The 26,066-nt window shown below is 36.0% G+C and overlaps 1 protein-coding gene across 1 annotated transcript in view; it reads left to right on the top strand.

Moving 5' to 3' along the window:
* The window catches only part of LOC133516950 (uncharacterized), a 44,956-nt gene extending 19,559 nt beyond the window's left edge, over positions 1-25,397 (top strand). Inside the window, exons 3-9 of the mRNA XM_061850018.1 lie at positions 2,304-2,574; positions 5,442-5,725; positions 6,060-6,280; positions 7,884-8,028; positions 8,343-8,712; positions 10,681-10,872; positions 16,716-25,397. Of these exons, the coding sequence (XP_061706002.1) occupies positions 2,304-2,574; positions 5,442-5,725; positions 6,060-6,280; positions 7,884-8,028; positions 8,343-8,712; positions 10,681-10,872; positions 16,716-16,852 (1,620 nt within the window). The 3' untranslated portion in view covers positions 16,853-25,397. The remainder of the gene's footprint in view (positions 1-2,303; positions 2,575-5,441; positions 5,726-6,059; positions 6,281-7,883; positions 8,029-8,342; positions 8,713-10,680; positions 10,873-16,715) is intronic.
* Positions 25,398-26,066: the final 669 nt, after the last annotated feature.

The following is a 26,066-nucleotide window of genomic DNA, read 5'->3' as shown; positions in this document are numbered from 1 at the left end:
AAAATTTGAGGAATAAGTAGGACAATAACAACAACAACACTTGACGGCCTGTCTGGCCTAGTGGGTAGTGAAGTGATCCTGCCTATGAAGCCGATGGTCCCGGGTTCAAATCCTGGTAAGGGCATTTATTTGTGTGACGAGCACGGATATTTGTTCTTGTGTCATGGGTGTTTTCTGTGTATTTAAGTATTTATTCACCCACAAAACAAGCCTTATTGAACTTAGTCCATTTGTGTAATAATGTCACATAATATTTATTTATTATTTGTATCTTCTTGGATTTCACGGGCCTATAAATCCCGGTCTTTTGATAGGCTTGCGTGGGGATATAGATCCAACACGTAGAGGCCCCTTGGAGAGCTTTAATGTCATGTAGAACGCCTGCTGGAACCCGTTCACAGGCCCAACAATAGACACCCATGAACCGGTCGCAGCAGGCATTGGGACTATTGTAGTAAAAGTGAACAGTATAACGGTCTATGGATTGAAGTTTGGCAGGACAATGAGACTGGGTTATTGCAAAGAGGTCCGGACACCTGCCATAACAATGTTTTATTTATTTATTATTATTATTATTATTTAATAACTGAATTATACTGAAATGAATTGTCCTTTTTATTTATCAATAGAAAACATAATCCCCCTAATGAGGGCGCCACTGGACGGTCGATACAGTCTTAATAGTCATTTAATACCATTAACAGTCATTGTATAATATCTGTAATTTAGCTTCATTGTTAAACTTCATTCAAACTACGTTTGTTGTATGAAAAACTAGTCTGCATACAACAGGGCATTTGTTAATAATTATCATTGCTTAATCAGACCTTTTGTGCTCTCGTGCTAATTGACACAATTACTTTTAACTGCATTGCGTTCGCGATATTCTTTATATCTTTAAATTGACCTAAAGGACTCTTAGTTTCCGTTAAGTCGGGAGAAATTTAAAAGGTTTTCAATTATGTTGACGAATGATATCATCCTGCCTGCTGATAACCCATATGCCGTGGTTTTATATATCAAACGTTACGATATTATTTTGAAATAAATATTGCACAAAAAATATTTATAAAATGTTTCATGTCAATATGCACTTATTTATTTATTTATTTATTTAATCTTTATTGCACAAAAGAAAACCTTATAGTACAAAAGGCGGACTTAATGCCATAAGGCATTCTCTACCAGTCAACCTTTAGGCAAAGCAGAGAGATTGTGGGCGGTGCTACTTTAACAACAACAACCAAATATAATACAATAACATACCATACATACATAATACATACATACATAAATATACATACTTATATTTCTTATAATATATATACATAAATAACGACAAAACATATAGAGCACTTGTCGTCAAAAATTAGGTACAGATATAGTGCATAATTGTTTTCCATCGTATTTTCTCGGAAACGTTCGTATTTGTCATGCTACTTCTGACAACCTTAGTACTTTTTGTACCGAGACTGACTGAAATAGCAAGACACGTTCGTACGTTTCCGCGAAAACACCTATGAAAAAATCGGATTCTACCCTTCAACAAAATGATACCCCAGTTCTGTTGATATTCGTATAAATGAGTATTTTAGTGCCATCATTCGCTTAACGTTTTTATCTACGTCATCATTACATAGCGATATCAATATATAGGTATACTATTAATGATATGATAGTAAAGATGTTTATATACTTAAAGTAGTTGGGCATTGCCGAAATTATTAATGACGGCATTATGCTTTTATGTAGTGCCTACGTGCAAAAGCGCGTGACTGTGTAAATGAGGTTATCTTGAATTGTATATGATTGGTCCTTGGATACTTCGGCATTAAGCATTATTGCCTTATTGACTACTATAATCTTAATGGGATTATTGTGATAATGCTCGTTATAATAGATAGTACAGTCAAGTGTAATATATGGGTCCACGCAACTTACTCAAAAATATCTCCCATGTGGCTCGTAATTCGTCGACTACGCTACGGGACATATTTTTTAGCAACTTGTGTGCACCCATATTTCTACACTTGACTGTACCTACTTACATAATTGGATAATTATATTCAATCCAAAAGAACCGATCAAATGCATAAACGAGGTGAGAATATGCAGTAGGTAGCAAAATTATTGTTACCCATTAAGTCAATATATGATGAGATGACTTTAAATTGTCCGTCAATTTAATTTTCCTTTCCCCATCATATCCTTTTGAAGCTACATATTATCCATGCAACAAGATATCGTTGCGATTTATCTATTGTTGCACCATTCTTGAAGTAGGCAATCAATTCAATTTTCAGTTTTCAACGCGTTCACTGGAGCCGTCGTTTGGTCTCCTGTTTAAAGATCTGCTGGACGAACTAGGCGTCCGGACGACGGGCGCGTCCGTCATCGCGAGCACACTCGACTCTGTCGTCAACTTCTCCGGGTTCTTCGTGGGGCCTGTCATAAAGACCTTCTCCTACAGAAAAGTCTGCCTTGTCGGCTCGACAATATGCGCCCTGGGTCTATTGTTCACAGCCCCGGCTAACAGCATGGCCCATATCTTAGCCACGTACAGCATTCTAGGGGGTAAGTTAAATCACATTGGCCGCACGTGGAGTTGTCGATAGCCCTTATCGGCACGTTTATGACAAGCTGTAATTACCGACCAGCTTTTGTTCCAAAAGCCGATATTTGAGCGTTAAGTAAACTCAAGATAACGGTTGTCCGCAAATCAAATGAACTGTGTTTTCTAGAAGATTTAGTTTCACTTTGCTTTCACCGTTAAAATGTAGTAAACTGCCGCGATCTACCTACACCGTTAGCGTGTATACATTTTACCTATATACTTTTTTGGTTAAAATCAAATGTGTAACACTAGTAACTATTGTACTTTACATATAACATTATTACTTAAAAATCTTCAAATATTGGTATACACTTATACTACTTATAGTAGACTAATGTTAGAAATAGTACTTTATGCAACCGTTGTATAAAAAAGGCGAGTGACGTGGCTTACAATGTGAGCCGGAGCCGCAGTAGGAATATGCCACGAGCATTTTTGAGTCCCACTTATATAACGTTGCACAGAATACTTTTCTACGACTACAGACTTATAAATAAAATTCAAAATTCATTTTATAAGCGTAGGATACGTCAAGATTAAAAATATTGTCTATGGTAACATTGTTTTTTAAATTGACGATCACTGGTCGGTGATGTATTTAAAAAAAATGTTTTTATAAGTTGGCATTATTTGTATTTGTGAAAAACTTAGTTTGAAACTGTATTAATTTTGATTTTGTTAGGTTGGTAGTCATTAATCGTTTTAGCGTTTTTAAAGCACAAGTGCTGTTATGAGGGCTATACAATATAGACGTTTCTTTAAATCTATTATGTATGGAAGGTGGAGGTAAGGAATGGAATCTCCATGTACCAAAAAGTATCATAAAAAAACATTATATAGGTGGCGCTACAATACCTAGAATAATTAAAAAAAAAACAAATTATAGACAGCGCACTTCACTCCGTCAATAACGCCTAGGTTCTTAGCTACTCTAGCGCTACTCTGGGGAGATTTGGAACTATTATTTATAGGTGACAGCTGGACACTTTTGCAACAGTTATACTATAAGAGATTTCACTCCTTTTAATTCCGCACTCCATACTATTATGTTTGCTCTTATGTGTTCATGAATGTTTAACAATAGAGGAGTAGATTAAAAAACCTGTTAATCATTTGGTACTCGTAACAAGGATAAACCGTACACTATTTATTATACATTTGTATATTTATGATACAAATATTTTATTGTTTGTTAATTTTGTAATCCACAGTCGGTACTTCTAAGCGTCAATATGATTTTATGCCTTGTAAAACAATTTTATGTGTCGTTAAAACGAACCTTGTTATGGCTCTCGTTTTGCGTCACGTCCAAATGTAGTTATAACTAGAGTTCATTTGTTTTATTGCTTAGTAGGCATAGTAACGTTCACAAAAACGTATTGTCAATTATACTTGGAGTAGTTTATCTATCTTATATTTCTGTACAACGTATTTGCAGAATTTCGAACAGCTGGCAGAAAGCTGGCAATATATTGACTGTGTTCGTAAAAGGAGCGTCCCATTGCGTCTCACGGTGGACATTCTATCAACTTACACCTATACTGAGACTAAATATGGGAGGCGTTAATCACGCATTTAAAATAATGTAGACATGGTTTTTTCACTTACATCAAATACTCAGTAGGTACAAGAGGTACATTTTACGTTGCCTTTATATAACGATTAAACTATGTACAAAGAACCAGCTGACCCTGTAGTCCTCGTTCAATTAAAATAATCGCTGATAATAAACACGTACGTTTTGTGCTAATTACTTATATTGGTGCCTACGTAAAGAATTCGTTTTCATTCAGTCTGTTTACACAATCTCTACAGTAGTCTGCAATCAAAGAGCAGTTTATTTATACTAAAGTAAAATTGAGTTAGTCATTTCTAAAAATAGGTTATAGACAGTCATGGTTTGTCGTGAGCGGCACTGTCACCTGAGCCTTAAGCAAGCAAACAAACCAATTAGCCAAAAATCAACAACAAAGTCCGAATGACGGACTATTAGTATACCCCGCGAGGAATAAATATCGTCTTATAGAAAAATTTCATATTTTCTTGATGAGATGGGTGTACTCTTAGATGTAAAGCTTCGATTGAAAAAAACGGGCAAGATACTAAATTGAAAAAATTGTACACAATTATATATTGTTTAATTTTCATTGAATTTTCCAGTTTTATATCAATTTATGCTAGGAAGAGAATATGCCGGTTTTTCATGGTTATCTCTATTTACTTCCAATATTATTTAAGCATAATTAACAGTTAATTTACGATGATTAATGAGTAATGGAGAAGAATAAAAGTAAATGTTCGAATATGATCGATCTAATTTTAATTCTTAATTGACTGCTATTATATTGCATACTTACAGCTAAGATAAAGATAAAAAATATTTTACTACACAAATAAGAATACAGTACTTCTATTAATATAAGAGTTAGTTCATAACTAAGTTGGCCTTCCGGAGATTCCAGGAGTTCTGGCACCGGGCAAGGCTTGTATCGCGGGAGACCTGCTTATATGGTATACAGGTCAATGAGAAAAAATATAAAAATAAGTAAATATATTTTACAATTGAGGAAAAAAAGATTCAGGTCAATTCCTGGATTGAGATACATGCAATTTCGCAGCATTACAAGTATTTAACTGTCTTTTTATTATTAGATTATTACAACTAACTTTATTTCTAGGCTTTTCTACGGTTAAACAACTTGTATCTGTAAAGTTTATTTTTAGGTAGGTCAGGCCAGTAATGCGAATTCGTACTATAAACAGCATAAGACACCATAAAACGAAATCCTGTCATCGTAAGTTTCAAATAACTGTTAATGAATTCCAGGATTCGGCGTAGGACTTGCGTCATCGTCGTCTTTCGTGTCGCTGAATCACTACTTCACCAAGAAGCGAGGCCAGGCCGTCGGCCTCTCCATGGCCGGCACCGGCTTCGGCCTCATGGTGATGCCGCAACTAGTCAAGATACTGCTCGAGGAGTACGGGTTCCGGTGGACGGTGGTGATCCTCGGCGGCCTCGCCTTCCACGCCGTGCTGGGCTCCTGCCTTCTGCAGCCCGTCAAACGGCATCTCAAAGAGGAGCCGGTTGACTGTGAAATGCAGACAGTTAAGGTTGGCATTATACATTAATCATGTAGGTACTAATTCGTTTGTAAAGTCTATACACATTATAAATAACTGCTTTGTAGACCAGTTATTGACCTAGATTGAGAAGATATTTAAATATTATGCACGTAATATATAATTAGAATTAGAGTACTAAATTGACCTTTGCTGGCGTGCATTTTCATGAGATTACCTACTTATGTATTTAACATGACTAAGTTATTTTATACTTCGTCTTATACTTACTGTACAGTCGAACAGAAAAATATTCGGGTCGTTTTATCACAACTTACTACACAATGTTTATATTTAGTTTGAAACCGAAATTTTGTCGTATCAGGAGATGGAGTGTATATTGGAGAGCGACGAAGAGGAGGTGGACAAGTTCGAGATCAACCCCCTGGTGGCGCACCCGATGCCGAAGCTGACGACGCAGCGCTCGCACGGCAACATGAGCGCGAGCGCCAACCACCCGTCCGTGCGCACCGTGGGCATGCCGCGCGCCGCCACGGCCGACAAGCCGCTGCAGGACTTCGACAACAAGGACAAATTAGCTTTCAGGTCGGTACGCTCTCCTGCGGAAATAATTTTACTATCTATGTCCATGCATGTTGCTTATGTCCATGGGCGACGATGACCGCTTCCCATCAGGCGGCTCGTCTGCTCTTTGCAAACTATAATATTTAAAAAAAATGTGCGCACGTCATTTATGTATGCGCATCAATATGCAAGTCCATGGTAGAAAATATTTGGCGTAACCGTGACAAAGAGTTATTTTTCTTCAAATGACAACACCCGTATTTAGTTTTGTGAACTTTCCGCCATCGCATTGCTAACCGAACTGAGATTCTGTCAATAGACTGTCAGTCTAGTGCCGCGGGGTAAGGTAATTCCATTCGAAGCGGGATGTAGCGTGTCCGTTCTGTGGGATAATGAATAATTTACTATTTATGCAACCGTTGTATAAGAAGGGTCAAAAAAGACGAATGGCGTGGGTTGTAAAGGAATACGCCAGAAAGATTTTTGGCCTACTTTTACGACGTTGGACACAATACTTTTTCTACGAGTCAACTAAAATGCCATCAAACTGCAACTCTGTTCTGCCGCAAAAAGTTGTGAGATCCATGTAATACCAAGTCGGTTAATTTATTCAGTCCCTACTTACGGGACCTCCTGTCTTAAGTTATTACGTAATTAGCTAACCTAACAACATGTTATAGTGACCATATCAATATTAAAAATCTTTTATGTTTTAAATAAATAGATTGACTTTGCAATCGCACTAAACAAACTAATTACATATAATATGTATTACTTGTGCTGAGGCATACATGGACTGAGTTGCGAGACTTGGTTTTTAACTTTTTAACAAGTTATGTTTTTGGTGACATCTCATTTTTTTGTAGATAGTCCTACTTTTTTCCTTCCCGGTACTTACTACTTCTTGAATTCCATTATATTATACATATACAGGTACCCTGATTCATTTACTGTAAATGTAATCCTATACATCATTTATATGAGATTACAAAGTTATTTACTTATACAGTTTGTGTATATGCAAAATATTTGAGTTTTTCCTTGATTTATAGACTAAACACTAATTTTATTCTTTTGAAGCTTCTACGTCTGCTAGAATACAGTCTTACAGTTTTGATGATCGGCCAGTCAGTGAGCGAGTGACAAAATTAAGAAACTTTGACTAGTTATAATTCTTATCATAACTAGTCAAAGCAGTAGTTGGCTTGTGGCGGATTGCATTTGTATTTGATTATCAATAAATTTAAGTTTGATAATTACATAAAAAAATCTGAAACTACTGGTTCAAATAAAATTAAATATGAAATATAATGTGTTTATACAATGCCTGCTTAGGTAAGTCCAACTTTAATAATGATGTTTCTCGTCGATTCCAACTTGGATGGACAGCATTTGGGAAGCTACGTAACACTTTCTCGTCCAAAATACTACAGTGTCTTAAGACGAAAGTCTATAACCAGTGTGTGTTGCCAGTGATAACATCCGGCACACAAACGTGGTCGCTTACAAAACGTGGGCACACTCAAATAAATGCCCTTACCGGGATTCGAGTCGAAACCGACTAGCCTAGGAGGCCGTTAAACCAGTTAGTATATTAGTTAATATATATTTGTTGAACGTACAGCTTGAATACGTCGCTGTCGGTGGCGGCCATGCCGCGCGTGACGTCGGCGGCCAACATGAGCGAGGTGCGCCGGCGCAAGGTCTCCGTCATCTCCAACATCTCCAACATGGACTTCACCGGCAGCTACCTGCAGCTCTATCTCGATGTAGGTCATGATCTTTTCTCACTACCATACTACCAAACATTCATTGTATTATATGTGTAAACTGTGAGACGATTGTGTGCTTTAAATTTGACGGCTAATTTAGATGGCGATGTACGGCTCTGTATTACATTATGCGTCAGTTAAGTCAATTTTACACGATTTTTTCTTCGATGATCAAGAACTCCATCATACTACTGAATGTATTTTCGTCAGCCGGCAATGTTAGTCTAAAAATGAGGTTAAAATAACATTACAAATTTCAAAACTAAATTAGTTCTAATGTGCACTTCCACATTTTTTTTCTTTCATTTCAGACAGCCGACGAAGATGCCTTACAAATGAAAACTTTAAAAAAATCTGAGCCAGAGGAGGAGAAAAAGAAAGGCTTCCTAAGAAAGTTCATAGATTTAATGGACTTAGATTTACTGAAAGACTGGTCGTTTTTGAACCTTTTACTCGGGCTCTCGCTGTTTTGGAGCGGGGAGCTGCAGTTCAGAATGTTGACGCCCTTCTTTATCAGAGACTTGGGCTACAACATGGAGGATACAGCGTTCTGCCTTTCTATGACCGCCATCACAGATATTTTGGTGCGATTAATATTGCCCCCTATTTTTGACAGAACAACTATATCCAAGAAAATGATATTTTTCATATCAGCTTTTTTTTTGGCGGCTACGAGATCAGGTTAGTAAAATGCGTATTGATATATGATGATAATTAGGTCACGGCACACAGCCCGTTGTGTTTCTTTTTTTGTTGCCCTATTGATTTTCCGAGGAAAAATACGCCGATTATCGTTTCTCCGACAACGATTCGCAGACGGGTTCTGTGGCAGAGTAACGATTGGCAGAATGTCATTACGCATGATAGCCGTTTGCAAGAGTAGTCAGTAAGCAGAGTATTGATACGCATATTTACTTTTCGTAAAATAATCATTTAGTAACTCACAATTACCCGAGAAACCATCGAAACAATAGGTCGACTTTGGCATTAATATTGATTAACAAAAATTGCCTCTTATTTATGGCTATACCAGGACATGACTAGACTAACCTACACAACAACTTTTACTTAGAATCGGTTGAACCTGGTTTTTTTACATTTTATTATCTACTTATTTTCACTTCCACAAAATGACCATAAAATTAAAACCTATGCATATGTATACAATACAGATGCTTTTGTTCATAATATTAAGGTTAAAAAAATCGATTAAAAATACCTAAACTAGAAGCAATCACTACCACTACTATTCTATACTGTATTTAGGGATGCATAGCTGAATGTGCAAGTCGCAAAATGTGCACTAATGCAAATCGCAGAAGGTGTAGATCGTAAAAAGAGCAGGTCGCAAAATGTGCAAATCGTAAACCGAGTAGGTCGCAAAATGTGCAAATCGTAAAATGTGCACGTCGTAGTGTGCAAATCGTAAAATGTGCAGGTCGCAAAATGTGCAATTCGTAAAATGTGCAGGTCGCAATATGTGCAGATCACACTGTACTCGTAGATGAGAATGAGAAGTCTTCTTGAATTCTCTTCATTCGGGCGGGTCACGGGTGTTCAATACCCGAGCAGAGCCGATACCACAGATCCGGACGTGAACTTAACCTGGACCTTAACCTTGTCCTAGAGGAAACGATTCTTGGCGGGCCCGTGTAGTTGTTAGTACTACTTTAAAATAAGAAGTTTTTTCCATACGGAGGAAGATTAACTGTCAAAAATGTTAATAAGAGCATTCTATCAAAACACACTAAGGTCCATTTTCATTTGACAGGGTTGAAGGAGGAAAACGTGCCGAAAAAGAGAGCAAAAGAGACCACTGTCCTTTTCTACACATTTTGTGACCTGCAGGGCTATTATCGTCACGAATTTCTCACCTGCCATCCCGGGATAAGACGGCCGTCCCGTTCTAAAAAGTGTATGGGTGCGAGAGTGACGTTATGTTTTTGTAACTGCATGACAAACCGATCGACAATCATAGACCAATATAAGATCTGCTTGCACATTTTGCGATCTGCCCATTGTGAGATCTGCACATTTTGCGATCTGCCCATTATGAGAACTGCACATTTTGCGATCTGCCCATTATGAGAACTGCACATTTTGCGATTTGCCCATTATGAGATCTGCACATCTTGCTGTCTGCTCATTGTGAGATCTGCACATTTTGCGATTTGCTCATTTTACCTAACCTGCACATTTTGCGACTTGCACATTCAGCTATGCAGGATGTTTGTATGTATTAGGTAGTCAACTAACAAGAGGATACATTAAAAAAAATCATATAAATATAATTTATATAAATCATAATCTGTATAAGAGTGAGTATAAGCGAACAATCTGTTTCTATTGATTAATCTAGTCTACACCTTAAGATTTGACGAAAGAGAATTTGTAATCAATATCTAATAGATTAAAGGCCAAAGTTATGGGAGCATCGTTTCGAGCGATTGCGACTTAGACCCTCGAGTTATCAAAAATCTCGCGAGTCCCAGGTTTTTAACTTGTCGTGTATAAAATTTCGTGTGCGATAACGCATCCGTGGGACTTAAAATTCAACTTTTCTCCCGACGCGATGTCCGCGGGACTCGACGGATCAAAAGAGAAAATACTTAGGGGATATTTCTTCACAAGTACGTTTATTGTATGCAGTGCTCGCGGAGCAAAGGGAATGGGTGCCGCTCATGATCTGGCTGTCCATCTGCGGCTTCTTCCGCGGCATGTGCCTGAGCAACTTCACGCTCACCATCTCCGAGTACTGCCCGCTCGAGAAGCTGCCGGCAGCCTTCGGCCTGCACATGGTCGGCAAGGGCGTCTTCGTTGTTATCATCGGACCTATTATTGGTGAGTTGTTGCTGGAGGTCAATGCCGTTATTTATTCTCTGAAATTATAAAAAATATATATTATTACTTACAATAAATGTATCTATCCAGAGGCCGTGAGTTCAAGTCTCACCCAAGACAATATTTTTCCACTTTTAAATTTATTTTAAGCTTAATAAATGTGATGCTTATTGATTGTAATAGAAAGATAAAGTCTAATGGCGTTTCTCATTAACGCGGTACAGCCACCTTTGACACACTGTTATGGGCCTACAAATAAGATCGTGTCAGATATTTTTGCGGCCTTCATAGTGTAACATATTATTTGGTGTCCGACCGTAATATGTTTTTTGTCGAAACCGAAGGTTCGGCCTTGGCTCTAGTTTCGGCCGGAACCGAAACCGAAACATTTGTAGATTTGTTAAAAATCGTTGAAAAACTTGAGACGCCTTGTTCATACAATAATGACCATTGGCCGAGGTTTTCGACAGAGGGGTAAGCTCTTTAAGGCGACTCCATTTGTTAAATCCTCCAAGTTGAAAAAAATGACATAAACCCGCTTTTATACATATATTAACAATGTAACACCTGAAACTCGTGAAGGTAAGTATAAAATAAAACAAGGTTTACTACAAAACAAAATCTAATACACATACATATTCAATGAAATATTTTTTTAGCGATTACTATCAACTTTATTAATCTGAATAGGCACTTTTAAACTATACAAATCTAATTTGTACTTTTTAAAGACAATGTGTTTATAAAAATATTACCATAATTATGTCGTATAGTGTCGTACTTATTAACTGTACAACTGAATTATAATTATCAAAATCTTACATTAAAAATGCTTGTGTATTTTACTCACGGTAAGTCATCACTTCGATATTATATATACATATATCAATTCACTTCAATTTAATGAGCAATTGAACTTATTAATGAGGTATAGATCGAGTCATTCACGACGACGCGTGCCGTGACTCATCCGCGTCATCGTGGATGACACGAACTATACATGTTAATTGTACGTAATAACATTACAAATAATCACATAATATTTCTTAAATACTAGTATTTCACATAAATTTGTCCAGCAGCGTTGAATAACTGCTCGCTAGTTACGCTAGCTGGTGGAGCTGAGAGATATTTCAAGACAGCGTTTCGTAGTGAAATATATGGGCTAGAGTTCCAGTAGGAGTTAATGTCGGCATTACGCTGTAATAGGGGGCTCTTACTTGCCATAATTCCGGGAACAAACACGCAAACGACACAAAGTGTCACTTCACGGAGCCGGTGGCCCGCGGATGATGATTTTTTGGCCGAAACCGAAATGGAAACCGAATCTTCTGTCGGACACTAATATTATTGCAGGTGACTGTACAAGCCCCAATTAGTTAATCATTTATCTTAATCTGTCATTTTAACTTATTTATTAGTAGGAAAGGGAAAAAAACATAAATAACTAATAGAGGCTTGTAAAGTTTTATGAATAAGGGGGTAAGAAATAAACGTGCTCCCTAGTTTAACACCCGTATATGCTGTGCTATGTTTTGTGGTCACTGAATTGTCAAACGTTAACTTTTGACAACCAAAATTACCGCATGATGTACGAGACCGTAAAGCGCCATTTACATCACCTGTCAAAGGAGATCATCGATTTTCGGCTCACTCTGGTACTATCGCGTTTTAAATACATACTATTATATTTATTAAATACGCATATTATTACGCAAAATATCCATAATATTGGGGGTAATTGAATTAGTAATACATAATAAAAAGATATTCTATTGTTCTTTTTCGTACTTGCGTAAGGAGGGTTAAGATACATTTTCGTACCGATAGGGAGCGTGCATGAACTGTAGGAGGCAGCACAAGAGCCGTCAGATTTTTGGCGCGAGGCGTAAATGTGATGTTTATTGTTCCGATGTAGCCCACAAGATGGCAGAACCTACTATGCACAAGAAAACACGTGACGTGTAAATGTGCATGTTTATGGTTCCGATTCAGACCACAAGATGGCAGACCCTCCAACGCGCACGGTCCCTATACAGCAACAAAAGCGTTGCTGTCGTCAACGTCTTTATAGGATTGATGTAAGACGTTATATTCTCTTTGCACTAAACTATGTGGTGGGTGGATAAGTCCAAAGAGTAAAGTAAGTATATAGGTACAAAGAGCCCACTTGAAGCATTTTATTGAAACTCATTTGAAAGCGCCATCTCTGATCTCATCCCCAAGTTAAGTATGTATGTGTGCGTGCACAACTACATATGCATCCGTACGTGTACTTTCGTCCTACATAATATTAGATCTACTTGGTTGGTTTACAAGTTTTTTTGTTTAGTTTTTTGTAACAAACATGTTTTATTAGTTACTAGAAATCAAAACAAAAAAATACTTGTAAACCTCCCAAGTAGACCTAATACTATGTAGAAAAGGTTTTAAAAGAATGAAATAAAAATAAAAAACCTAATAGTAAAGTAAGTATGTTTAATACTTTCAATTTGGTATACAAGATAGTTATGTAAGTACTTGCAACTCCTAATCTCTTTGGAATTGTTCTTCCTTTAGCCTTGTTCATCTTTGTGCACAAAGCTGAATTAGCCTTATCTTCTATGACTTGCATCTCAGTCTGACCTAGTACTCTTTCGTGTTCGCAAATGACTTGCCAGGTTCTCAACTGAGTGTTCCTTCTTTGATATTAACAGCTAACTGAACTTGAATTCAAGATATTCCGGAGGTAAAGTCTCTAGAATCTTGCACGTTAGGAGAATTTGCGGTAATTTCGTCTAGCTCTATAGCTCCGTAAGTAGTTCGCTCCAGATATTCATTAAAATTGACACATGAGTAATGATGTCTTGATTCGGGTCTTTCTTGTTGCTGATGAATTTCAGGCATAGGTCGTATGTCTTATCTACTCACATACCTCCATAGATGCGCTCTAGTTCGTTTTAGATTTTTTTGGCGGAATCAAATCGCACGAATCTTTGCGGATTTCTTGCCTTCGAGATTATCTAAATATAACCTCCCGGCATCGGCATTGCCTTGAGCACTATTAAGATTTTGAACCTCAAGGTTTTGTAACATTGGAGTCTAATTTCCTATTTGAAACTACCCTAGTTTGACGCTTGCTCCATTTTCACTCAGCTACCAGTTTAAAATTAATATAGAACAAATAAGCTCATATAAATATCTGTTTAAGACATTTATTTATTTCTGTCTGACAGTAAACAACAGTTGCTAGGTAACTACATTATAATTTATTAATAAAGAAAGGTCTTGACAATCGAGGTACATGCAACCTTCTTAATGTTGTATTCATGCCTTAAAATTATATACATTTGTAGTGACATCAAGTGATGTAGTTTACATAATCGGAAGTCAACTTTACGCAAAATTAGATTATCTGGAATGGAATTATAGAAATCGCTACCATCGTTACGAACGTAAACTATTTTCCTAGTTTTCGGCCTCGGCCGGTGAAGTGAAAAAAGTTACTGATATGAGCTCAACTTAACCTCCTAAGACCCTGGGTACAAATTTTTGTACATATTCCAAAATCTATTTTGAACTTTTATTAAGTAATTAAGGGTTCCAAATTTAAAAAAAAAAATTTTGGTTCTGGGTCTCCGGAGGTTAAGGCGGTATCGATACACACGCGCTGAAAATATAGGCAGAAAAGTATCGAGCCATACAAGACTAGCCAATTTAGTATGGACCTTGGGACCTAATCACATACACACATGAATGGCTTCTCAAGATAAGACACGAATAATGTGTATACATGGTGTAATCGTTAAGTGTAGCCCGGCGATTATTCCGTAAATATAACAGATATTACAAAACTTCTAGCTGATATCGAAAGTGCGTTACCCAATGAGTAAAATTACATAAATAACGTTTTTTAATAAAAGCAGAAATATCCCAAACATTAACTTCAAACCCAATTTAGTACGCCGTTCGTTGAAAGACTAGTTTAAACAAAAAATGTACTTAAAAAATAAATGTTAGATTTATAATTTCATAAACGGTAGTTTTATTATTTTATTACAATTTATTCGTGTAAATAATGAATCTCAAGCAGTTTTATTTCTTACGACACCGACGTTCTTTGAGGGGTGAGTCGTCGTACTAAATGTATGGGAGCATTTAAACTTAATATTTTCAATATTACTACTTTTACTTTAAAAAAAGTATTAATGTAATTTTACTCATTGGGTAACGCACTTACGATATCAATTTGAAGATTTCTGATATCTGTTATATTTACGGAATTATCGCCTGGCTTTACTTAACGATTACACCCTGTATACTCGTAGATACCTCATAAAGAGTTGCGTGACAAATATCTGATAGACTAGGAAATTTGAACATTTTATACATAGGACTGAATAATTGAACCTATGTCTATGATATCATTGATTCTTTATGTAAAGAAAAATAGAAATACATTTTATGGCTATGTGGCTAACTTCGTTATAGCTAGAAGTGAAGTCCGCAATCATTCGCATTTTTTAAATTTATCCAACTATAAATTTGGCTGTTTTTTTTGTTGAACAAATAAAAAGTTTGTACCGCGGTTATTATGATTAAGAGGAATTCCTAGTTGCGATTTTTCCATACAAACGTTCTCGACCGTTTCCTCCCTGGATTTTTAACCTAGAGCAATGATTTTTAGAAATAAGATCAATATCATCAATATCTGTGCCGCTATATTTTGCTTTATTGGATTATTTTATTTTGAAGAAACTTACAGCGCTTCAAAAATCGCAAAAGCGGCTCAATTGAATTGACTGCAAAAAAGGCGCAGTATACAAATATGACAACAAATATCCAAAAATTTAAGATTATTTCTTTCCTTGTTTCCAAAATTTCATAATGTTTGGTTGCGTGTTGGAGGAGGAAACAGTCAAGAGCAAGACCTCTATTTTTGAGTTTTTTACGTGGGAATTTTAGTCCGAGCTGCAGTTGTCCTAATTCCACGCACTCACTCTTGCCCATCGCAGCGCGACGGAAACATAGCTTCAAAAATTCGAGATTTGAAAAGTTGCTCAGCTAGGAATTGCTCTTAAGTTGTTGTTTCTTATCTAATAGTCTCGATGGAGTCATTGTTTAGTTATATAATAAGGTGTTTCAGAGTTTCCAAACTTCTTCCTTAATCTTAAATAAATTGACCAATTATCAATTAAAGCATGACTTAGTAGATTTAAAGGAATTGCAATATTTTCCTATCCTGTGGTACAATGGCATTTTCCTTTTCCTCTTAGCTCGACTGAGTGATAATGACATAATTGTAAGGCGGTTTTCCTTTTTCCAAGAAGTGCTCTCATTATTTATAGCTAGCGTGACTATTCGTCTCGTAACTGAAACCCGCAATTATCGATTGGCAAAGTGGACAGTAAAGGGAAATAAGTCATAATAAGCGGAAGAGCCTCGGAAAATTCTACTCAATTACAAGAAATCTTCAAATAAGGTTATCGTTTTTCAGATTTCTTACAATAAGTTATTATTGCAATAGAGAAGCCATACCAATCAATAAAATTGTCGCAACCGCAACCTGTACCACGCGACCAAAACGACGTAACCGCCGTGGATTTCATGGCGCTTCCGCGTTTAGTTCGCGAGATTCACGCTCCACTTCCATAGTTGTCGGCTGACAACAACTCATGGCGCAAAATACTGACGCCCCCCCCCCTCCCCCCTTCCAGCATAGAGTCAGTCTGCAGGGGGGGGGGGGGGTCACCTATCTCTGCATCTGACTGTACATATGAATAATAGGTCAATGATTTCTTATGACATTATCCGTTTATGAATTGTCTTAATAAGCACCTAACGGTCGTTTCGTTTGGTGGCAGGTTTCGTCCGCGACTACTCAGGCAGCTTCTCGTTGTGCATCCACGTGCAGAACGCGCTGATCATGTCGTGCGTGCTCGTGTGGGGCGTGGAGTACGCGCTGGCCTTCACGCGCCGCCGCAAGGTCGTGCAGATCTAGTGTGCCCTGTGTGTCCTGTTGTCTGCGCTCTGCTTCTCACCCGAGGACCATGGCTTGCACGCACCAAGCGTGCGCAGTGCGCTTTGCACCGTGCATCGTGCACGCTGGACACCGACGCTATCGCCGACCGCCATACATTTGTTAAAACGAATGCACGCTCGGAGCGTGCGTTCCGTGGCTGAGGCGTTGGAATTTATGGGTGTTTAAAAAAAATTGGGGCCGTAATTAGTCTTCTGTGAATTGATCCCAATGTTTTACGAAACAGAAGCAGTTTTAATTTAAATGTAATACAGTACAACTTATATGGTTAATTTTTTTAACAAAATGGGATCAATTAACTTTAGATTAATAACAATCCTAAACTACTTTTTTTTAGTTTACCCCTATGTGATCAGAGTAGCTATTTTACTGCTCTTGTATACAAATGTCTGGGTGACGTTGACATATTTTTAATCTAATTTAAGCGAATGAAGTTTATTTTATGCCGATCATGACTTTTCTCAATATTTTGATATTATTTTCTTGCCTTTTTAAAATTTTAGACGTTCAATCGCGACCACAGTAGGTACGTTTCGGTCGAAGCCAATTATGATATGATCGAAGGGCATATATTTTTGTTATGACGATTTATTAATTACCTATAATTATTGAATTGCACTATTCGTAGGTTCTTTAACAGAATGACAATCCGATTAACTGTTTTGGCGTTAAGATTTTTTGTTATGCTGATATTTTGTAGTCTAGTTTTTAAGTGTTGTTTACGGTGCTAGATTTCAGACGAATACTATAATTTTAGTCCCTAACAGATAATAAGTAAATATTGATACTTAGTATTTGTTGGGGACCGTATAGTCGTATATTATACCGGCTGCGATCGGAATGAGGATAGAATATATTGACTTACCATAATAGTACATTACGATACAAGTGCGAAAAATAGGAAATTCGAAACGAGTGGCGATAAATTAAAACACGACCGAAGGGAGTGTTTTAAATCGACACGAGTTGCGAATTACCTATTCGCACATGTATCGTACAACGTTTTACAGTACATATGGCCCTTTAAATGTTCGACACAGTGACATAATATGCTACTTCTCGCACTAGTGCTATAAAGTAGCCCCATATGTACTGTAAAATTAGATTATGATTAAAAAATTGGAAGATGATCTTGTAGGTCCTAGAAATGCTAAATTGCATTTTTCATTGTATGGCGTAAATTATAGGTACTTGTTTAGAATGAGCTCTAGTTTTTTACTTTAAGCGGGTCTGGACGAAATCTGAACAGAAACAATGTAATAAAACCGGAGTGGTTTTTTAGCATTTCTAGGATCACCCAAAACTTGATAACTCCTTGGCGAACATAAGAACTCTAATTCACGTTGACAGCCAATTTCTAATCTTATTATGATCGCTGCTCTCAGTACTGTAACTGTAATTATATTGACATGATTTGTATGAGTCTGAAAACTTGTTCCTTCATTATTATTCTATTACTTTCCAGTGAATGACTTATTTGAAAACAGACACGTGATCGAGTGATGTGTGTAACTGTTAGCTATTACCAGGCAATACCAACATTGTAACATAAACGGATTCGGATCTTTGATCTTATATGTGACGTTTTCAAGACTTTTCTAGTTTTAAATAAGGCCAGTTTCAATATTTATAACAATATTTTTGCAAAACGTACATATGGAATGGATCCGACTTATGTTCCATTTTTGTGACGGTTTGGTCTGTAGATTAAGATTTAGACGGACAAGAACTTGCATACGATTTTCGTTACATTGCGATATTTCGTCGATCGACTAATTTTATTGTAGTCTAAGGTCTGCGTACAGTCACGTCTGAAAATATCGATACGAAAAAAGTGCCAAAAATATGTATACACAACCTTAATATATGGGCAATAAAGTCGTGTATACATATTTTTGGAACTTTGTTCGTATCGATATATTCAAACGTGCCGTTCAATCACGAATTTATTGTATGAACCCCTACAACCTCACGAATTTCCGTGACCATAGACAATCCGCCCATTCTGGTGTTAATTCAGTTCGTCTGGATGCGCCTTTAGCATAAATTATCTTAATAAAAAAATCATCTCCTACACCGCGCCATCTAGTTTACACTTTTGTCCCTAGTGAGCTAATGAGAGTAATAAGAAAAGTCATCTTCTGTACTAGCGACCTCTAGTTTATTTTGGCGTAATAGTAACAAGAGTGACACTGGGGAATGACAGTAGATGCGTGCGTGAATGAAGAAGAACAAATAAGTTGCACTATTTTGCAGTTTTGAGAGATGTTTGATGAAATCTGACACTGTTGAGTTTTAATATGTTTCGATTTAGACGTAATATTTTTTATTGTTTACGCAAGTATCAACACGTCTTAGGAAAATGCTAGGGTTTTGGAAAAAATATTGTCAATCCGCAATTTGGGCACAATCACGCCATCTTTTGGTGGCTAGTCGGCAGGACATCCCTAGACATCTACCTTAAGCAATGTATCGAATATTGCATGCTCCATGCAAGTTCTTTATCTGGCTAAATGGCACTTTAGCTTGGAAGCCGATTTCAATCATAGACGGTTATAGTTGTAATAAAAATAGACATAGATCTCTTTGAAATCAATGGTCGCAAATTTAATGACAAATCCAGTGAACTTATCATGACATTTATGAACAGGGAACGGAATTTTGGTACGGAGGACATAGTAATTAGTTTACAGATACTCTTAATTTCAGATGAAGCACATACAAATTTAATTTAAAATGTATTTAAATGAAGACCAAGATCTCCCTTTGTTTCAATTTGTAGCGTTCAGTACCCCTAGTGTAAATTTATTCTATAGTGTGACGTGCCGTACGCGTTTGCGTTAAGTCTCATTTTGTATGGGATTTTGAGTTTCGAAAACGTCCCACTCGGTGCGCTGTTTCTAAATCCCATACTAAATGAGACTTAACACAAACGCGTTTGTTATGTTACGCTATCGAATAAATTTACACTAGGGGTACCGTTAACGTTAAAACTTTCCAACAGTTTATTTGCGTTTTTTTCTTGCTTGTGGGCGATTTATTGGCGTGGCAATTACAATACATAACAAACATTATAATTTTTAAAGGATTTTATATATAAGTTAATTATGTAACCCGCACCCAACTTTCGCTCCATTTTCATATCACGATATCCATAGGTAAGCAACACGTTGTAAGTAATAAACCCCTTATTCATAAACGTGTACTAAAGTTACGATGCCGCTAATCATCGTTTGTCCCTTTCCATCATATCAATACGTCGGAAAGGGACAAACGATGATTAGCGGAATCGTAACTTTAGTACACGTTTATGAATAAGGGGGTAAGTGGGTTGCAAGCAAATTGATATCGGAGCCGAATTCTAAACATTAGTATTAAACTTCGTTTAGGTAACTATTACACTAGGGAGTCAAGGGCTAGCCAAACTTGCCGTCATGTTGTGGCTATATTAAGAGGAATGAGAACGGCCGTGTTCTATACAAACGTAGTCCCCATTTTCCACTCATCATCTCATTTCATCTCATCTCATATTAACCGTAGCAAACGTAGGGGACGTTTGACTTTTTTCGATTTTTTGATTATTGTAAGAAATAGGAGCAAAAAACAGATTTCATACAAATTTTAAATGCTCCTTAAAATTTCGATAACAATCAAACGTAGGGGCATAGCAACGATATCAACCACAGCTGATATATAACCAATTGTGTGATAATATTTTCAATAATATTAATATCCATAGAGGAAAATGAGGACTACGTTTGTATGAAAAAGTGATTTTGCGCGGGTCCTTCATTTTCGCCTTAACAGCGTCACTCACACTAAACAGTGAAATCATAAGTTTTACAACATGATGTCATTCTGAGTTCGTTTGTGCTAGCCCTTCATGAGTTAAGTACATGAATTTGAAACTCTTTCGATATTTTTGTAATAATCATATTTTTAGATGTCTGTTTGTAGTTTTGAAGGGTTTTTAGGTGTGTATATTCAGAAAACATGTAGTTTATTAAATAGTGAGACTTGATATCAAAGACCCTACTTTAAATTATTAGCATTAGCGCATTTATTGTATCGTATTATAAAACCTGAATTTATTATATAGAAGCAGATTATACACTTATAGACTTATATCCTGACTGAGCGCAGTGAAATTTACTCTCACCTAATTTCTTAGGTCATAAGTTGTGTCAAAAAGGTTTTGACTGATAAAATTAAATAATAACAGCTTAATAAAAACAGTTTGCCATGATTTGTTTTACAAATTTAGATCGCGATTTTATTTATTACTTGTTTATTTTGGGATTGTCTTTAAACGCAAATACGCGGCTGGATTGTGAACAATTATGCTTTACAAAAGGGAGTAAAAATCAGTGTTACATTAATAAAATAGGTACGTATAATTGTTTATTTGTATGAATCATCTTTATTAGAACATTACTTTATGACCAGCATTTAGTTCTCCGACAAGTCTGTACGTCAGCTAATACCCTTCAAACTTGGGGTACTTTTCAGTAACACGCTTATTTGACTGCTATCCAACGAGTAGGTTTGGTAAAACACGTACAGTTGAATGCAACTGTGTCTTCTTTCTTAAAATATATAAATCATGTGTATTGGTATTGCCAAACAATTTTGCCAATACCAATACACATGATTTATATATATTGAGAAAAATAATAAAGGAACAGCTTTGGTTTTACGTACGCTTCAACTACGTGAAAAAGATCAATAAATAGATACGGATCAAAATCCCCTTGAAAAGGTCGCGTATTTTTTGCATGTTTTTTTTATTTATTATAAATAACGTTAAATTCTATTATAAGTAATTACGCATTAAATAAGCTTTCAGCCCATTTATATGAATATAAATCTTTGTGACACAACTTATGACCTACTAATAAGTAGTCTGACATAAACATTTACTTAATAAACTTAAATAAAACAAAGGTATTTTGGGAGTTGCAAGTTGGTGGGTCAGGCCGCCACCTTTGCCACATGTCACCACAGAGAAATAAGTAAGCTAAGAGCGCTCATTCCATACATAGATAAAATCCATTTATAATAAGTTTTAAGCGACCTTTTCGTAATCTTATTTGTAATAAGATTTAAGCTTAATAAGTATTCAGTTTTAAATGTGTTTTATACTTATATATAATACGTATTAACTAACATACCTCCCATACAACTTATCATTTATTAAGTAAGGAAACTGGAGTGAGCACTCTAACCTCACTTATTTCTCTATGATGTGACATAAATAAATATCAAGCATATCATATATATGAGATGAACAATCATACAGTGCGATAAAACGTGCATCGTAATTATTCTTATAATTACGACTCACAAAACGGGTAATTTGGAACTAAAAAAATTGCTCTAATAGGATTTTTTTTATATTAGCCTTTTTTGTTTGTTTTTCGCGAGGGTTACGTGTGTCTTAAGCGTTAATTTTATCCAATTACTTACCATACAATGTATACCATACATATAGTGATACTGCAGAAACATGCGGACTGACTAAATATGGCATCAATAAGTGTTAGTGTTATTTTCAAAATCACTTGGTGGTTTTGTTGGTGTCGAATGACTTGCGTAAAACATACAAAAAAAGTAATATTCACCTTCGACTCCTTCGAGTATAAATGGAGCAATATAATATTTAAAAAAAGACTCGACAATAAAAATAGTGGCTGAATAAAAGTCAAGAAAACCAAGCATAACACCACCTTTTTCATGGTATTAAAAGTCCTCCAACGTTTTCACGTATGCAGAATGAAAGGTAAAAAGGCCTTACACAAAAAAAAATGGTCTTGAAAGCCCACATAGTTCATGAAATAATGGCACACAAAAGTGCCAATTTTGTTTTGGTTCACCTGAAAAGTAGATTGTTTCCATATCCGACTGTATGGAACTGGAGGTGAGATATAATTATGTAATGAAAATATCTCTATACAGGATTAAATGAATAATGACTACTTGACTTTAGACAAGATAGAAACAGGCGAAGATGATCACAGATAAAACGTACCTAGCAATAATGACGGTCTAACTTTTGTATGTACAGCGGTAAATCTATTGTTGTATTTTTAAGTATATAATGTTTTGTTATTTTCTACACATGTAATAGAGATAATTAAGCTTGTCTTCCAAATTTCCTTAAACTGTCTGTGTTTATATATATTATACTTTAAATGTAGGCGTTTATACTGTTTACATCGTGAATTTACATTTCTTACTTAACTCCAAAGGTACTTAACGCGTTCGTAGAAATGAAAATTATAAATCATTTATATGTACAAGAATTTGACAAATCGGTCTCTAAATAAATATTATGATGATATATAAAATGAAATCGAATAAAGTACTTACGTACCCGGTGTACTTCATAAATATCGTAAGAACCGGCTATATTTAATTTACCAACACGGTGTAATTCTAATGGCGCATTTATATTCGTGGGCTAGTGGCAAGTCGAGCCGCGAGCCGAGCCACGAGACGCGTATGCAAACGGTGGGCTCGTGGTTGGGCTCGCCACTCGCCGGGCTCGCATCCGAAGCGGGTTTTTGGGCACGAGTCAAAGGGACGCGCGCTTGGTGTTTACTTTCGCGTCCGGCTTTTCATTTGGTTACAAACCTTATACCGTGCCGCTTGTGTTTAAAATTGAATAGCTCGAGGAGCTTACGATCTGTGGTAGAGACACGAGACGAGCTGCGAGCCGAGCTATGAGCCGCGAATGTAAATCCGCGGTAAAGAAATAAGTACTTAATTAAAACAAATTTAATTATACCTATTAAGAAGTGCCATTTTAATCGTACATCTTTTTATTGAAAATATATGTGCCAAATTGAATGAGACGCCTTTACATGATCGTGTTTCATGTTGTGTATGCGTGCGTAGCGCTGCTTTATTTTGATAGATTAAGCATTTATTGATTACTTATTCACTGATATGTGTGATACATATCTGACCATGATCAGTGCTGATAGATTTATTAAGGGAATTGGTTGATTGTAGAGTTAAATGCGATTCCGCTTGATTTTTTATAACGGTTCCGAATTTATAATAACTCGATAATAAAATTTGATAGGTAATACCTACATAATAATATAACAAAATAATAATTTAGAAAAAAAAAAACAATCAGCCCCGTAGGTAATTGCCAAATAATTCATAGCATCCTAGTACTGGCGATGGCGATGTACAGTCACCTTAAATAATATTACCAAGAATATGTGACACGCTCTTCTGGGTCTATAAATAAGATCGTGTCAGATATTTTTGCGGCTTTCATAGTTAACATATTATTGCAGGTGACTAGTGACTGTACACGTGTTTGAACATCAAATTATTTTTTTATAAAAATTAAAGTAAAAATTTGATATCGTTGTCGCATGTAGGTATAAATTTTGACATTTTTTGATTAAAAATCAGATTGTTTATTGTTTACGAGCTAACCTCTCGAGCTCTCCAAGCCCATGACAGATATAATTTTGGAATAAGTAATAAATAACCAGACATAGAAGTTTTAGTGGCACAAACGAGTGTTTGAGAAAATGAAACATCGATCAATCTGTTATCGATAAGTCAGTTATAGATTAATAATTAAAAAATCTAACTTCTACTTGCTCTAAATTACCGAGAAATATCAAGACTGCAAATCAATTACAAATCAGTACATACTTTTTCTATGACATATAGTTAGTACTTAATAATTAACGTAAACTTTAGTATACAGTGCCAATAATAATAGAAAACTACCAATATATCGAAGAAGATATCGAACGTGTTTTGTATTTCGCGGTTGCTATCTTATACAATGTTAAAAAAATATCTATAACGTCAAGGTAACATCGATAACAGACATGTCGATATTTTATTTTGTCAACCACTTTATTTTGCCACAAACACTTCTATGTCTGGTAATATCGTTATGTATCAATGAAATATTGTTGCAATTACAACTGCCCAACTGTATAATGCATTGACTATGACTATGAATGTTTGTTTAATCGTTATAGGAACCTTTGTTATGTGATGTGATTTTTTTAACAATGACGTTAAAAAAATAGATTATTTAAACTATGTTCTGCTGCTCTCCAAAGGAAAGGGGCAATAAGCAAAGAACACACCTGCTCTTAACCCTTGTCCAGGCATAGTACGCGCCAATAGAATTTCAACTTAAGCATTCCGATTTAAGGATTTACCTTTGGAATTGGATTGCACTTTCGGGAAATGTGACTTGTCTTTAAATGAATCATCATATCATCAAAGCTAATTGGAATAGCTTTGGATGTTTTGGGAAAAGCTTGTAGATTGGTGCGGCCTGGAAAAGGGTTAATGCGTTTTTTTTTTCCTTTGGAAGGCACTCCATGTTATGTTGTATGACTTGTATGGTGCAAGATTGTTAGTTAATTTCTAGTTTCTGTATCATGAAGATTTATAGCAAATATATAAATAGGTAAAAATATGGAAAAAGACAACGGAATAAATTTAATTCGGTTACCGACTTTTTTGTTTTATTTTTGTAACAGTGCATCGTTACTGGTAAGTAATCTACCAATTAAAAATAAACATAGTATTAGTTGACGTAATAATTAAGTAATAAGTAGTAAGTAGTTGTATCATAATTTCATTCAAGTTTGACGTTTAAAATAACACTTGCACAGTCTGGACTCTCAAAATCGCTGCCAACATAGAATACCTTGGTCTAACACTGTTGTTTTTTTTTATGCAGAGCCGTTTTCGGCACGTGCCAAAGCAACTATGTTGTTTAAGAAGCAACTATCGTTATAGTATTAAGGTTTAAATTTATGTAACAGCTCATTCAGAGCACACTCAGCTGCCGGCATGCAGGTAATAGGAGATAACAAAACATGTGATCTTCGAATCGGCTGTTTCATGAATTTGAACCATATAAATAGGATGGTAAAAGGGTCATTTTACTTTATAATGCAGGTTTGTGTCTAAAGAATCATGAAATTTTAATATTCGTAATGCGTTTTAGCTTACTAGTATATTATATCTCACATGATATGCACAGAATAGGCCTCAATATTTGACCCTTGGCTTTTCTTTATTTTTAGAATTTATAGTCTACGTATAGCACCCCGATTTTGTTAATTGGCTAATTGACAGTTTTTAGGGTTCCGTAGTCAACTAGGAACCCTTATAGTTT

This window comes from Cydia pomonella, chromosome 4 (assembly GCF_033807575.1).
Source record: "Cydia pomonella isolate Wapato2018A chromosome 4, ilCydPomo1, whole genome shotgun sequence".
Classification (NCBI taxonomy): Eukaryota; Metazoa; Arthropoda; class Insecta; order Lepidoptera; family Tortricidae; genus Cydia; species Cydia pomonella.
Note: the sequence above shows the minus strand (reverse complement) of the source record. Positions and strands in the feature narration are given on the sequence as shown.